The sequence below is a fragment of the Crocuta crocuta genome, unplaced genomic scaffold (assembly GCF_008692635.1).
Source record: "Crocuta crocuta isolate KB4526 unplaced genomic scaffold, BGI_CrCroc_1.0 scaffold93, whole genome shotgun sequence".
In the NCBI taxonomy this organism is placed as follows: Eukaryota; Metazoa; Chordata; class Mammalia; order Carnivora; family Hyaenidae; genus Crocuta; species Crocuta crocuta.
The window spans coordinates 4,480,574-4,494,699 of record NW_027529641.1 but is presented as its reverse complement, the minus strand read 5'-3'; the positions used below and the strand labels follow the sequence as shown (position 1 = coordinate 4,494,699).

The following is a 14,126-nucleotide window of genomic DNA, read 5'->3' as shown; positions in this document are numbered from 1 at the left end:
CTTAACGGACTGAGCCACCCAGGTGCCCCTCTACTTTTAGAATCTTAAAGGATTTTGTTTTGCAGTTGAAGACATTGAGGCTGAGCCATGCAGCTAGTAAATGATTTAACTGGACATAAACTCCAGTCTCTTTGACATCAGGCCTGGAAGTCTTTGACAGGCCATGGTGTTTTTAGAGTGGTTGTAAAGCCAAAACCCAGGATGGCAGGGGTGAGGGCAGGTGCCCAGCAGCCCCTTGGAGTCCCTGTGGCATTCTCTCCACTGAAGTTTGCCTGGGGCAGAAGCTGAGGAAAAAGGTAGGAACTAGTGAAGAATTTAGACTATTTGTCTCACGTCTGCCTGTTTTCATTTGATTGGCATAGTTATCTTAAAAAATTTTTTTAATGTTTATTTATTTTTGAGACATTGAGAGACAGAGCATGAGCAGGAGAGGGGCAGAGAGAGAGGGAGACACAGAATCAGAAGTAGGCTCTGAGCTCTCAGCACAGAGCCCGATGTGGGGCTCGAACCCACAAACTGTGAGATCATGACCTGAGCTGAAGTCAGATGCCCAACCGACTGAGCCACCCAGGCGCCCCTGGCATAGTCATCTTAATTCCATAGGTGCTTCTTGGCAGTCTTGAAGTGGGGGATCTGTCCATAGTCGTCTGGACTTCCACATGATCTCCTTCATTGGGTCCTATAAATACTAAATGAAATATCAGTATTCTTTCAGGTTGGGTTTAGAAAATGAACAGATAAATGTGTACTATAAATTACACTCTTTCAAAGTGTATAATTGAGTGATTTTCAGTATTTGCACAGAGTTGGACACCAGTCACCGTTATTTGATTCTGGATTGGTTTTGTCACCCCAAAAGGAAACCCCTTACCCATCAGCAGTCACCCCTCATTTCCCTCTTTCCCCAGCACCTGGCAATGGATATGCTTTTCGCCTCTATGGATTTGTCCATTCTCGACATTTCGCCTCCATAGAATCAGAGAGTAGGTAGTCAGTCTTTCATGTCTGGCTGCTCTCACAGAGCATAGAGTCTTCAAGGTTCATCCACACTGTAGCGTGTGTCAGAACTCCGTTCCTTTTTATGGCTGCATAGTATCCCATTGCATGGATAGACCACGTTTGTTCATCCATTTATCTATTGGTAGACATTTGAGTTGTTTCAACTTTTTCGGCCATTATGAATAATGCCGCTATGAACATCTGGGTGCAAGATTTTGTGAGGACATAGATTTCCAGTTCTCTTGGGTATGTACCTGGGAATGGAATTGCTGGTAAGCTGGACCACTTTACATTCCCACTAGCAACGTCTGAGGGTGTCCATTTTTCCATGTCACCCTCCATCCCCACACTTGTTACTGTTTTTTTTTTTGTTTTTTTTTTTTTAAATGTTATCCGTCNATCTGTAGTCTCTGATGGCTAAAGACATTAAACATTTTTTCATGTACTTGTTGGCCGTTCATATATCCTCTGTGGGAAAATGTCTATTGAAATCCTTGGCCCCCTTTTTCATTGGGTTGGTTGACTTTTTACTGTTGAGTTGTAAACATTTTTTCGTATATTCTGGGTGCAAGTCCTTATTGCATACACGGCTGATACGATTTGCAAATACTGTTTCCCAGCCTGTGAGTTGTCTTCTTCATGGCTGTCCCCTCCCCCACCCCTACCCCGCAGCTTTACTGAGATACATCTGACATAAATGTTGTGTAAAGTTTGAGGTGTACAACCTGTTGATCAGATACACTTACATCTTGCACTGTGATTGTCAGAGTGGTGTTAGCTGCCACCTGCATTCCATTACATAATTGCCATTTTTTTGTGATGAGAACACTTAAGATCTACTCTCTTAGCAACTTAAATATAACACAGTGTTATTAACCGTATATATTATCATGCCATATATTAGATTCCCGGAACTTATTCATCATATAATTGGAAGTTTGTACCTTCTGACCAATATGTGTTTTCTTCCACCTGTAGCCCCTGGTCACCGCCATTTTACTTTCTGTTCCTATGAGTTCAGCTTTTTTTTTTTTTTTTTGAATATTTTTTATTTATTTCTAGGAGAGAGAGAGAGCGTGAGCAGGGGAGGGTCAGAGAGAGAGGGAGTCACAGACTGAAACAGGCTCCAGGCTCTGAGCTGGCAGTCAGCACAGAGCCCGATGCGGGGCTCGAACCCACGAACCGCGAGATCATGACCCAAGCGAAAGTTGGACGCTTAACCGACTAAGCCACCCAGGCGCCCCGAGTTCAGCTTTTTAAGATTCCACATGCATGTGAGATCATGCAAATTTGTCTTCGTCAGACTTATGTCACTTAGCATGATGCCCTCTGGTTACATCCATATTGTAGTACACAGCAGGGTTTTTCAGGTCTGGTTTGAATTCACTCAAAAGATAGTGTTTTGAAAAGCATCCCCCCCCCCAAAAAAAAAAAAAACCTGGCAAATGTAACGATGGCTTGAGATTCAGCAGATGAGTGTGGGGTGCCCAGTGGGGTGGCCTGGTATGCCTGTTTGTGTTTCTATTCTGGTCCCTTCCACAGGTGGGCCGGTGGTATTTACTGGCTGGCTGTTCTGAATGCCAAGGAGGAGTCTGATTTGCTCTTTAAGCCATATTTCCCCCCAGAATAAGAGTGATCACTTCTTCCACGTGTCAATTTTTCTGTGTTTAGTTGAGGAAAACCCCAGATTTTCTGACAATGTGGCCTATGTTGTGAACAGAAAGAAACTTGGATGTTACTTGCACTTCATGACCCACGTGGTGAAGATCTAGCTGTCCCAGCTGTCTTTGGAGAGATAGTTTCCCTTTCCATTTCTAAAACTTTGGGTCTTGACATTTATTTATTTATTTTTCTCTTAATTGCATTTTATTTCTTAGCCAGCTCTTCTTCACAAATTACCAAAAAAAAAAAAAAAAAAAAAAAAGGTTGATGTTCTTTCTGTTAACATAATTAGTGGTCCTAATTGAGGGATTAGAACTGGATCTCAGTTTCGTGTTTTCAGAAATGTTTCTCAGTCAGAATCACATGTCACACATTTTTTCCCCACCTGTAATGAAATTGGACGAATTAAGTGCATTTTCTCTTTCTCCTTTTTTTTCCTGCCAGATTTTGATTGGATATTTCCCTTCTGCCAGATGCAGTCTGCTTTTCTCTTCTGGCTCTTCTCTGAACCTTTTGGCTTTGGAAGTTGAAAAATACAACCTCCCACATCACCCCACTCAGGTTTTGTGACCAGCGAAGTTATTTCTTAAAGGCTGAACTTTGTTTGGCCTGCTACTGTCTGAGATACAAAATTGGGGTGGCTTTTCAGAGTTAAGCTGGTGTGGGTTTCACAAAGCATTTTCTCATTTAAGATTTGGCTCCAGATGAAGGCGAACTATTTTGCATTCTGGACCAATTAATAAGTTTATTGGCACTGAACGTGTACCATTTGCTAGGGTGCTGCAAGCTGCCTTGTTTTTATTATCAGAGCATTTGAAAACAAGTGTTTTCCTCCCTCATCCTCCCCGCCCCCCAAAGCAAGTGTTTTAAGGACCACTTAGGCAACCTTCTCTCTTGACCCCTGGAGGAAACTGAGGCTCAAAGAGATTGGGTGTTGTTAAAGATCTCCCAGCAAATCTAGGCTGTAAAGCCAGTATCATAGATGATGATAAAAGTTTAGGGTTAATTATTCAATATAAAACTAAGCATAGATATTTATATGAAACTTTCCTAAAGTCTTAGTTTTTGTTTTTTTTTTTTAATGTTTATCTATGTTGAGAGAGGGAGATAGAGAGCGAGTGGGAGAGGGGTGGAGAGAGAGGGAGGCTGGGAATCCCAAGCAGGCTCTGTAGCTGTCAGTGCAGAGCCAGACTTGGGACTCGAACTCCTGAAACCCTGAGATCATGACCTGAGCCGAAATCAGGAGTTGGGTGCTTAACTGAGCCACCTAGGTGTGTCCCCGCCAAGTCTTAGCTCTAATGGATGAAGTTGCAGAAGGGAACCATGAGCCAAGCTGCAGCAGGTGCACTGGCCTGGGACTCTGAAGCCCGGGCCTGTTGTTTTGAGCCTGCCTGCCTCTGACGGGGCCCTTGCTCCACTGTCATAAGTCCTCTTTGGAATGAGGCAGGGAAATCAATACATGTAATCACTTACCCTCTTTGAGTTTCAATTTCCTTCCCTATAAATCAGGACCTCCCTGGCATGTGGGGAGAATGGGATGGTAGCTTGTGGGTGGAAGTGTGGAAGTCACAGCCCAGTTACTGGCATTGCTGATCTCATGGTGATGCATAGGATGGGGTAACAAACACCCACACATGTAGGCTGTCACATAGCAGTGCTGTCTGTTCATCAAGAGTTGATGGGGTTCATCTCAAGTGCTTTCTTGTGGTTGCCTGGAGGACCGCATTCAGAAGGACTCTGTGACCAGATCCCGGCTCAGCCACACAGATGGGGATTGATTGGCTATGTCTGCTGTGGGTATAGGAGCGGGACACCTCTGTTTATGCCACATATTTGCCACCTGTGGGCTATACAAATGCAGAAGATTTTTTTTTTAAATTTTTAATGTTTTATTTATTTCTGAGAGAGAGAGAGAGAGAGAGAGAGAGAGAGAGAGACAGTGTGAGCAGGGGAGGGTCAGAGAAAGGGAAACACAGAATCAGAAGCAGGCTCCAGGCTCTGAGCCAGCTGTCAGCACAGAGCCTGACGTGGGGCCTGAACCCATGAACCGAGAGATGGTGACCCAAGCCGGTCGGACGCTTAACTGACTGAGCCACCCAGGTGCCCCCAAATGCAGAAGATTTTAACAGACAGAGGAGCATGAAGTCATTTGGACTTTTTGTGAGCCTGACCTTGACCACATACAATTTCCTCACTTGGGACATTGTGGTAGGCAAGAAATGGTTTCATGTTATAGCCTTAGAGCAAGATGAGCCTTGGCTCCCAGTCATTCTCTGAGATTGGGTCTCTAGTGTGTACTCCAAATCTATCACATCACAGCCGTTGAAAAGTATCTGCTTTTGTTGTAGCCATTGATCTCCCCCAATTCTTTATCCTCTTTCTGAGGGTCAGAATTCTGGGGCAGTTATTAAAAATGCAGAGTGGGGTGATTTCTGGACATGTCCAGTGGAGCTGCTGAAATGGCTTGCCTGCCGCCACTGGAGGTGACTTCCTGTTTTGTTGACCTGCAATGGGTTGTTCTCTCTACTCACATTCCACGTCTGTGGCCCTGGGGACCCAGGAGGTCCCTCTGGCACTGCCCCTCGCTCCTAGAGGCCGATGGGTGTGAAAAGTCAAGGATGGGAAAACCTCTGTGAGAAATTATGATTCACAGTTTGGCTCCTGAGCCCGGAAGGAATCCCGTAATGATGGCGCACACACCTGGCCCCAACACGCGGGTTGATTCCCAGTGCAAAATTTATCGCATGTGATTTTCTTCTCTCACTTGCTTGTTCTTTCTTCCTTTTTCTACCCCCCCCCCCACCAAAGGTTCGGTCATTTGGGGAAAGGATTGTGCTTTTCATTCTAAACGTCGTTATTTTTGGAAGATTGGAGAGAAATTTGGATGCTGGTGATATGTTTTTTTTGCCTCACTCTGTCAAGGAGCAAGCAAAAATTCTGTGGCGGGATGGAGCGGCGGTTGCGTTTTACACAACCAAAAGGAAAGGTAAGGGACACATGGCCTTCTGGGTGAGGGAGCGTCTCTAGATGTCTGCCTGCTGCGGAGGACTCCCTCAGCACAAGTGTTGCTTGGAGAGAATCTTCTGGCACAAGAAGTGTTCCTAATTCATCTGTCCTGTAAATAAACCCAAGGTATGGGTTTCATTTTCTCATTTCTCATTCTATTGGCAATTAGGGTGCAAAGCGTGTTCTTTTGATTCTCAGGCAGTGCCATGTCCCTCATAAAATGCTTATTGCTGTTAATGGTGTAAAATGACTTTGCAAGCACAACGCTCTTCATTTCTTTTTCTTTAATATTACCAGTGAGCTGTCAGGAAAAATACCATTGCTAATAGCTGACATGTGGTGAAAAAAACACACAGGATGCCAAGATTTATAGACATTACCTCAGAAGAGGGGGAGGTCGGCCGTGATAATAAGGTTCGGGTAAAATACCGGGACTTATTTTTAGGGGTTGTGACAAGAAGTAAGTGTGATGCTAATACCATTTTGCCTCCGGGATTGCTCTCTTCTTTAAAGTTGCCTTCTTTAGTAGTTTCTTGAATTTTTAAAGGCTGTCAACATCTCTAATCCAAATGGTCTCAGCTTTCTCCTTTAGTTCTTTAGTGTTCTAAATCTTAGCAAAAATAAAGTTTCCCAGGGAAACACCATAGGATGCTGTTCTCTTGAGCTAAGTGTTTTCTCAGGGGATGGAAAGGCTGATTGTTGGTCTTCTGCTATGTGCATATTGTGTGTTGGATCCACCTGTCCAGGATGGAGTAAATCTGCATTTTTCCCTCCCCGCCCCCCCCGCCCCCCCAGTTCAGTGTGGGATGACCAGTTTCTCATGCCAACAACTCCTTTAGTTAATTATTTGTCAAGGTCAGTCTTTCAACTCCTTTGATCACCATAGCCATTTACTCTTGGATTTCAGTGCATCATTTTGCTTTTTCAAGTGGCTGCGTTCTTTAGTTGTTTATCTTCGATAGACCAAGGGATCCGGAGAAGCATTAAAATGGAAGGGGAACCTTTTGTAATTCCTCTTTCATTTTCTAACACATGGCTGGTCTTAAATCTGTCGCAAACTCATCTGTGCTGTAGACGTCCTACTCATAGTAAAAATGGTTAACGGACCCCACCTTGGTGTGTGAGAATCACAGCAGTGGGGTGAAAGGAGTGTGAACTTGTCTCTCCAGCTCCTTCCGTTGCAGCTGGTGGCAGCGATTAACCAGGATGTGAGGATGAAGTACAGGTTGGTTGTGGCTGCCTCGTTCTTCCTGGGGCTGACCCAGACCTCAGACTGAAGGGAGGACCTTCAGATGTCATGATCAGTCCAGGGGCTTGGATTTCTGCTTCCTCTTCATTTTTGATGCATTCCATGAATTTGGTGGAAAGTTCTCTGAAGCTGCCTACTGGGTCATGTTGTTTTCATCCATGAGCTGATTTTTTTTTTTTTAAGTGGCAAGACTTTTAGTTACTCTACAGTTTATTTCATTTGAGAAGTACCACACCAGTATAAAATCAAATAAGGAAAATATAGACTTCGGGTATACATTGCCAATTAAAGCTTTTTATTTTGTATGTTAATCAGCAGAAAAGCTTCATTTCTTTTAAGGACAAACAATGAAACCGTGTCCAAGTCCTTAACTTACAAGTGCAAACCAGGGTAGCCATTTAAAGCGTTAGCTATTGAGGTACAATATGTACACGGTGGGGGGGAGGGGACAATGCTTCACCATTTGCAGCTTATATCCAGTGTTGCTCAATGGACAGCTGAGCTCTGCTAGTGCCTGTGTGTCTTTGAGGGTAAGAGCGCATCTTCAGAACCAAAGGAGAACAGCTGTGTACGGAAGCGTTTTAGACCACATGGGGGCGGGGGGGACAGGCTTCACGCTGAAGGGAAGAGGGGGGGAAAACAGCTATGTCCCTCCCCTAGGGCAGGAGGCTACCTTGCAGAGTGCCGCAGCGGAAAAGCGCACCTCCCCATGCTCACGCTCAGTGAATTCTCTACAGACCTTGGCGGCATCCTGCAGCAATGGGTCCTCTGAACTGGTGCCCTGGCTTACCAGAAAAGGCATTCGTCCATCAAGTTCATAGAGATGGCCACCCGCCATGAAAATTCACTTCGTCATCTCCCCGACATTGGCCTTCCTGGGCCACGGCATCATGGGCTGCCTGAATGGCCTCATTCTTCTCAAACAGTTTGCTCTGTCTTCAGGAACAGCTTCTCTGTTTCAGAAAGAAACTGTTTCAGGACTGACCCATTCTCAAATTCCAGTTTGTCATGGTTATCGGCCATTGCGTGTATAAGTCCCATGGAACCCGGGGGTCCCGATGGTCTGCTTCATGAAGTACAGCTTAAAATTTTTTTTAACTTCCCTTTGCTCGATTAGCTTATTTTTAGAGAGACAGAATAAAACTATTTCTGTTAGAATAATTATATACATGTTGCCCCCAGCAAAGTGCGAGAGTTGCAGCCATTCCACATCCTTGCCAAGAGTTGGTATTGTCAGTGTTCTTAATTTTAGCTATTCTACAAGGTGGGAAGTAGTATTTAATTTTGGTTTTAATTTACGTTTCCCTAATCATGAACAGTATTGATTATGTTTTCATGTGCTTTGTTGATGATCACATCTTTTCTTTAAGTGCCTGTTAATTATTTTAGCCCGTTTTTTAAAAATCAGGCTGTTTGCTTACTATTGAGCTTCATGGTTTCTTCATATGTTATAGATGTCAGTTCTTTATTAGATATGTATCGGAAAACATTTTTGTTTTGGCACAGCAGTATTTTTTTTTTTTAGTATTTTTATTTATTTCTAGGAGAGAGAGAGACAGCGTGGGCAGGGGAGCGTCAGAGAGAGAGGGAGTCACAGACTGAAACAGGCTCCAGGCTCTGAGCTGGCAGTCAGCACAGAGCCCGACGTGGGGCTCGAACCCACGAACCGTGAGATCATGACCTAAGCGAAAGTCAGACGCTTAACCGACTAAGCCACCCAGGCGCCCCAGCAGTAGTTTTTTAAAGAGCAAACATGTTAAATTTTGATGAAGTCTGTTTTATCACATTACCACTTTTCATTATTATTCAGTTCAAAATATTTTCTAGTTTACTTTGTGATTTTTATGAGTCGTTTTAAAGTGAGCTTTTAATTTCCAGATATTTGAGGGCTATTCCAGATATTTTATTTACTTATTGGTTTCCAATTGAATTCTGTTGCAGTTAGAGAATGTAGTCTGTTACATTTTAATATTCTAAAAAAACTATTGAGAGTTGTTTAATGACCCAGTATATGGTTTATATTGGTAGATATTCTCTGTGGATTTGAAGGAATGTGTGTATTCTGCAGGTATTGGTTTAGTGGTCTGAAACATCAATTGGATTAAGGTGATTGATAATATCTTTCAGATTTTCTGCATTCTTACTGATATTTTTGTCTAGTTCTTAGTTTGTTCAAGGCTTTATGATTATGAATTCATCTTTCTCATCTTTCTCATTTTAGTTCTGTCATTTTACTTTATGTGTTTTGAAGCTTTGTTATCAGTCACATCTATATTTATAATTGTTCTACCCACCTGATGTATTGACCATTTTATCATTATGAAGTCCCCAGTTGTCTTTGGTAATATTTCTTGTTATAGAGTCTATTTTGTTTGATGTTAATATATAGCTACTTCATTTTTCTTATGCTTACTGTTGCCTGGAATATATTCTTTGTAGTTTTTGTTTTATGTTTAGTTCATGTCTTTATTATTTGAAGCATATATTTTATTGACAGCATACAATTGGCTCTTTGATTTTAAATCTAGTCTTAAAAATGTCTGTCTTTTAGGGAACTTGGGTGGCTCAGTAGTTAAGTATTACCCTTGATTTTGGCTCAAGTCATGATCCTGGGTCATGGGATGGAGCCTCACATATGGCTCCATGCTTAGCATGGAGATTCTCTCTCCTTCTCTTACTCGCCCTCCTCTGCTTATGTGTGCAAGTGCTTCCTCTCTCTCTCAACTAAGAAAAATAAAGTCTTTGGGGCGCCTCGGTGGCTCAGTCAGTTGAGCGTCTGGCTTTTGCTTAGGTCATGATCTCGCGTTTCGTGGGTGTGAGCCACGCATCGGGCTCTGTGCTGACTGCCAGCTCAGAGCCTGGAGCCTATTTCGGAGTCTGTGTCTCCCTCTCTCTCTGACCCTTCCCTGCTCACGCTGTCTCTCTCTCTCCTAGAAATAAATAAAAAATATTTAAAAAAAAAAAGAAAAAGAAAGTGTTTGCTTTGATTGAGGTATTAGTCAATTTACATTTAATTACTGGTATGGTTGTGAGGCCTTCTCTTTTGCAGTTTGTTTTGTGTCTTCTGGTTTTTTGTTCCTCTATCCCTCCTTTATGTCTTCTTTTATAGCATTTCATTTTAATTTCTCTATTGGCATTCTAGTTCTATATTTTTGCATTTTTAACTTTTTAGATGTTGCTCCAGGATTACATATACGTCTTAAACTTTCCCAATTTACTTGAAGTTAGTATTGAATTCCTTCAGGTAAAATATAGAAATCTTGCAGCAGTGTATTTTTGTTTACCCCTCATTTTACTTACATAGTGTATTGTTATCTATCAGATCTGTTTATGTTATAAACCTATTAATGTTGATTTATAGTTTTTAATTTAGTAGTTATATCTTTTAGAGATTAAAAAATGAAAGAAAAATATAGTTAAAATAGTTATATTCTTACCTTTAAAAATGTTTTTTACGGGCACCCTCCTACACTGTTGGTGGGAATGTAAACTGGTGCAGCCCCTCTTGGAAACAGTGTGGAGGTTCCTCAAAAAATTAACAATAGAACTCCCCTATGACCCAGCAGTAGCATTGCTAGGAATTTACCCAAGGGATACAGGAGTGTTGACGCATAGGGGCACATGTACCCCAATGTTCATAGCAGCACTCTCCACAATAGCCAAAACATGAAAAGAGCCTAAGTGTCCATCAACAGACGAATGGATCAAGAAGATGTGGTTCATCTATACCATGGAATACTACATGGCAATGAGAAAGAATGAAATCTGGCCATGTGTAGCAACATGGATGGGACTTGAGGGTGTTCTGCTGAGCGAAATAAGTCAGGCACAGAAGGACAGATACCATATGTTTGCATGTATAGGTGGATTAGGAGGAACTTAACGGAGGACCATGGGGGAGAAGAAGGAGAAAATAGTGGGGGAGAGGGAGGGAGGCAAACCATGAGAGTCTCTTGAATGTTGAGAACAAACTGAGGGCTGATGGGGGTCAGGGAGAGGGGAAGGGAGGTGATGGGCATGGGGGAGGGCACTTGTGGGGAGATGAGCACTGGGTGTTATATGGAAACCAACTTGAGAATAAACTATTTAAGGAAAAAAATAAAAAATAAAAAAATGTTTTAAAATATAGGTCCCAGTTGCTATCCAGTGTCATTTTTACCTTCAGGCTAAGTACTTCCTTTAGAATTTGTTGTAGTGTAGTTCTGCAGGCAACACAAGAACAGTTTTTGTTTACTGAACAAACATTGTCATATTTGAAGGATAGTTTAACTAGATATAGAATTATTAGTGATAGCTCTCTTTTTTCCTTCAGTGCTCTTAATATGTTTTTCCAGTCTGTTCTGCCTTTCATAGTTTTTGGCGAGAAGTCAGCCAATTATTCATTTTATTCCCTCATGCATAACACGTAGTTTTTCTCTGACTGCTTTTTTTGTAGTTTGACTGTGGTATGTCTAGGAATGATTTTATTTTTGTTTATCTTTTGGGGGTTTGTTGAGTTCCTTGAATCTTTAAATTAATGATTTCTACTGTATTTTGGAAGTTTTGAGCCATTATTTCTTCATTTTTTTTAGATTGCTTTTATTCTTCTTTCCCTGTGATTCTAGTTGTATGCATGTGAGGTGCTTCATAATGTCTTAAGTTATGTCTTGGAGGTTTTGTTCATTTTTCTTCAAACATTTTTCTCTCTTTGTTGGGTAATTTCTACTGGTATATATATTTTTTTAAAAAAATTTTTTAATGTTTTATTTATTTCTAGGAGAAAGAGAGAGAGAGCATGAGCAGGGGAGGGTCAGAGAGACAGGGAGACAGAGAATATTTTTGAAACAGGCTCCAGGCTCTGAGCTGGCTGTCAGCACAGAGCCCTACGCGGGGCTCAAACCCACGAACCGTGAGATCATGACCTGACAAAAGTCGGACGCCCAACCGACTAAGCCACCCAGGCGCCCCTCTACTGGTATATATTTGAGTTCATCTGCCATCTCCAATCTGTTGTTGAGCCGTTGAAAATTTTTCGTTATACTTTTTAGCTCTAGAATTTATATTATTTTGTAGTTGCCATTTCTCTGTTGAGATTTTCTATATATTTCCCTTTAATTTTTGATTTATTTTATTTTAATTCTTGGACTATATTTGCAAAGCTGTTTTGAGGGCTTTGCAAACTCCAAAATCTAGTTCTATTTTAAGTTGAAAAAATAATAAAGTCAGTTATATTGACTGTCTTTTTTTTTTTTTAATCCTGAGTATGGGTCACACTTTACTGTTTTCTTCATGTTGAGTAATTTTTGGTTGAAAATTAGATGTTGCAGCTACAGTGTACCAACTCTAATTTTGTGTGTGTTTCCCGAGGATTTTTAGATTTTAGACCTAGTAGTCATTCAACTTGCCTGGATTCAAACAATAGACTTTGCTCCTTTGTGATATGCAGCTGCTAACATCTGTTTGTGTGACTTCCTGTGGCTGTTTCTTTAGCATAGCCCTGTAGAGTTCTTCCCTGTGGCTGCAGATTGGTAGTCAAAGATTTGGATTCAGCTTACCTCTCCTGAGGGTTTTTTGTTGTTGTTGTTTGTTGCTGCTTTTTGTTTGTTTGTTTGTTTTGTTTTGCTCCTGCTGGTTTGGGGCTTTGTACTTTCACTGTTGAAGCCTGTTTGGCTCCAGCTCTCTGTCACTTGATCTGATCTGCCTCTGTTGAGGAATGTCTATGGTTGAGAAAAGCATCAAACTCACAGATCTGATCCCATGTAGTTCCATTTATTTTAATGAAAGGGGATAACTTTCTCATCTTTGACTTTTTTCTTATTGGGTTCCCTGGGGGCTCCTTCACTCATGTGTACGTTAGCTGCAAGCCAGGGATTTGGGCAATTGTTCAGAATTTGAGTCTATCTCATTCTGTCATTCTTGTGCTGCTAGGACTTTCCCTTTAAATTCCCAGCTGCTCTCCCAGTTCTGAATCCTATCTCTGATGCTTTAGCTGGTAACACTTCAGCTTTTCCCACCAGTGTTTTCTGTAGCATTGGAGGTTGAGTTCTATCTCATGGCCAATAGGCTGCAGACTCATAAGTCTTCCCTATTCCAGTCACAATTTCCTGAAATGAAAATTTCCTCTGGTCCCTATATGCTTTTGGGTGCCCTCTGGTGTCTTTCAATGATTTCTTAAATCTATTTCTTAAACAGTTATTACATGTGGGGATTTGCACAACTGTTATACCAAGATCGCAGTTTCCTCACCGACCAGAGACCACCAGGGAGACCGAGTCACGCATGCAAAGGCAAAGGGCTTTATTACGGGCTTAAGCTCGGGCTCACAGACTTCACCAGTGTATGGGTCCGTGCTGAGAGCCTCGAACAAGGGCAGAGTAGGGTTTTTATGGGGTTTGAGACGGGGGAGTTACAGAAGTTGTGACATGGGAACAGTGATCCAATCATAATAATTCAACATCATTGACAGTGGGTTTGACCATACACATTGTCTAGAGTATTCGTTACTTTTGGCGGGATCCAATTACAACATTTAGAGTACCTTTAAATTCAACCAATCACAGAGCGAGCCTAGGGTCTTGTTCGGCGACTAACAGGTTAACTTTAACATTAGGTAACAGGGTCCTATCTATAGCTTCGATCTCCAGGCCTCTCCCTTAGTAATGTGGAGGGTGGTCGCTGGACTTTCCTGATTGGGTGTTGCAAGGGTGGTTTCTCCTGCCTTGGGCAATGTGTAACTGCCTGATAGTTTCGGGAAAGCTGAAACTCAGGCCTTCTAGTTTAGAGGGGAAACTTAAAGCCTGTCATGGAGTCGGTTTGGTTTAGATGTTTACACTTGTGGCCTTACACAACCATTTCATTCCACCACCGTTATCTGATGGGGACTCTGTTCAGGTATGGATCATGGAATTTTTTCCCCTTTCTTTCCATGTCTTTCTATAATCTGAGAGAAGGATTTATTTTGATGAATTAAGAAATGCTTGATACTAGCAGCATCCAAGTAGGCCAGACAAAACATAAGTTAGATAGTGAATAGATCTATTTTATTATGCTTCATTATTTGCACACATGATTTATGAAAAATCACCAGCAGATATGTGTGGTGTAATGGACTATAGGAAGGGTTTGCAGTTCACAAGTTCAGAAGAGTTGATGTTTCCTCAATCTTGGATTTGTCTTTGATGCTTGTGGCAGCATTACGTAGTGTTTTTGTGTTGGTACTGAGGGTATGGGC

The 14,126-nt window shown here is 41.9% G+C and overlaps 1 protein-coding gene across 1 annotated transcript in view; it reads left to right on the top strand.

Moving 5' to 3' along the window:
- Positions 1-14,126, top strand: part of LOC144230173 (protein FAM169B-like) — a 71,372-nt gene that overhangs the window by 29,297 nt on the left and 27,949 nt on the right. Inside the window, exon 4 of the mRNA XM_077762368.1 lies at positions 5,470-5,647. Coding sequence (XP_077618494.1) covers positions 5,470-5,647 — 178 coding nt within the window. The remainder of the gene's footprint in view (positions 1-5,469; positions 5,648-14,126) is intronic.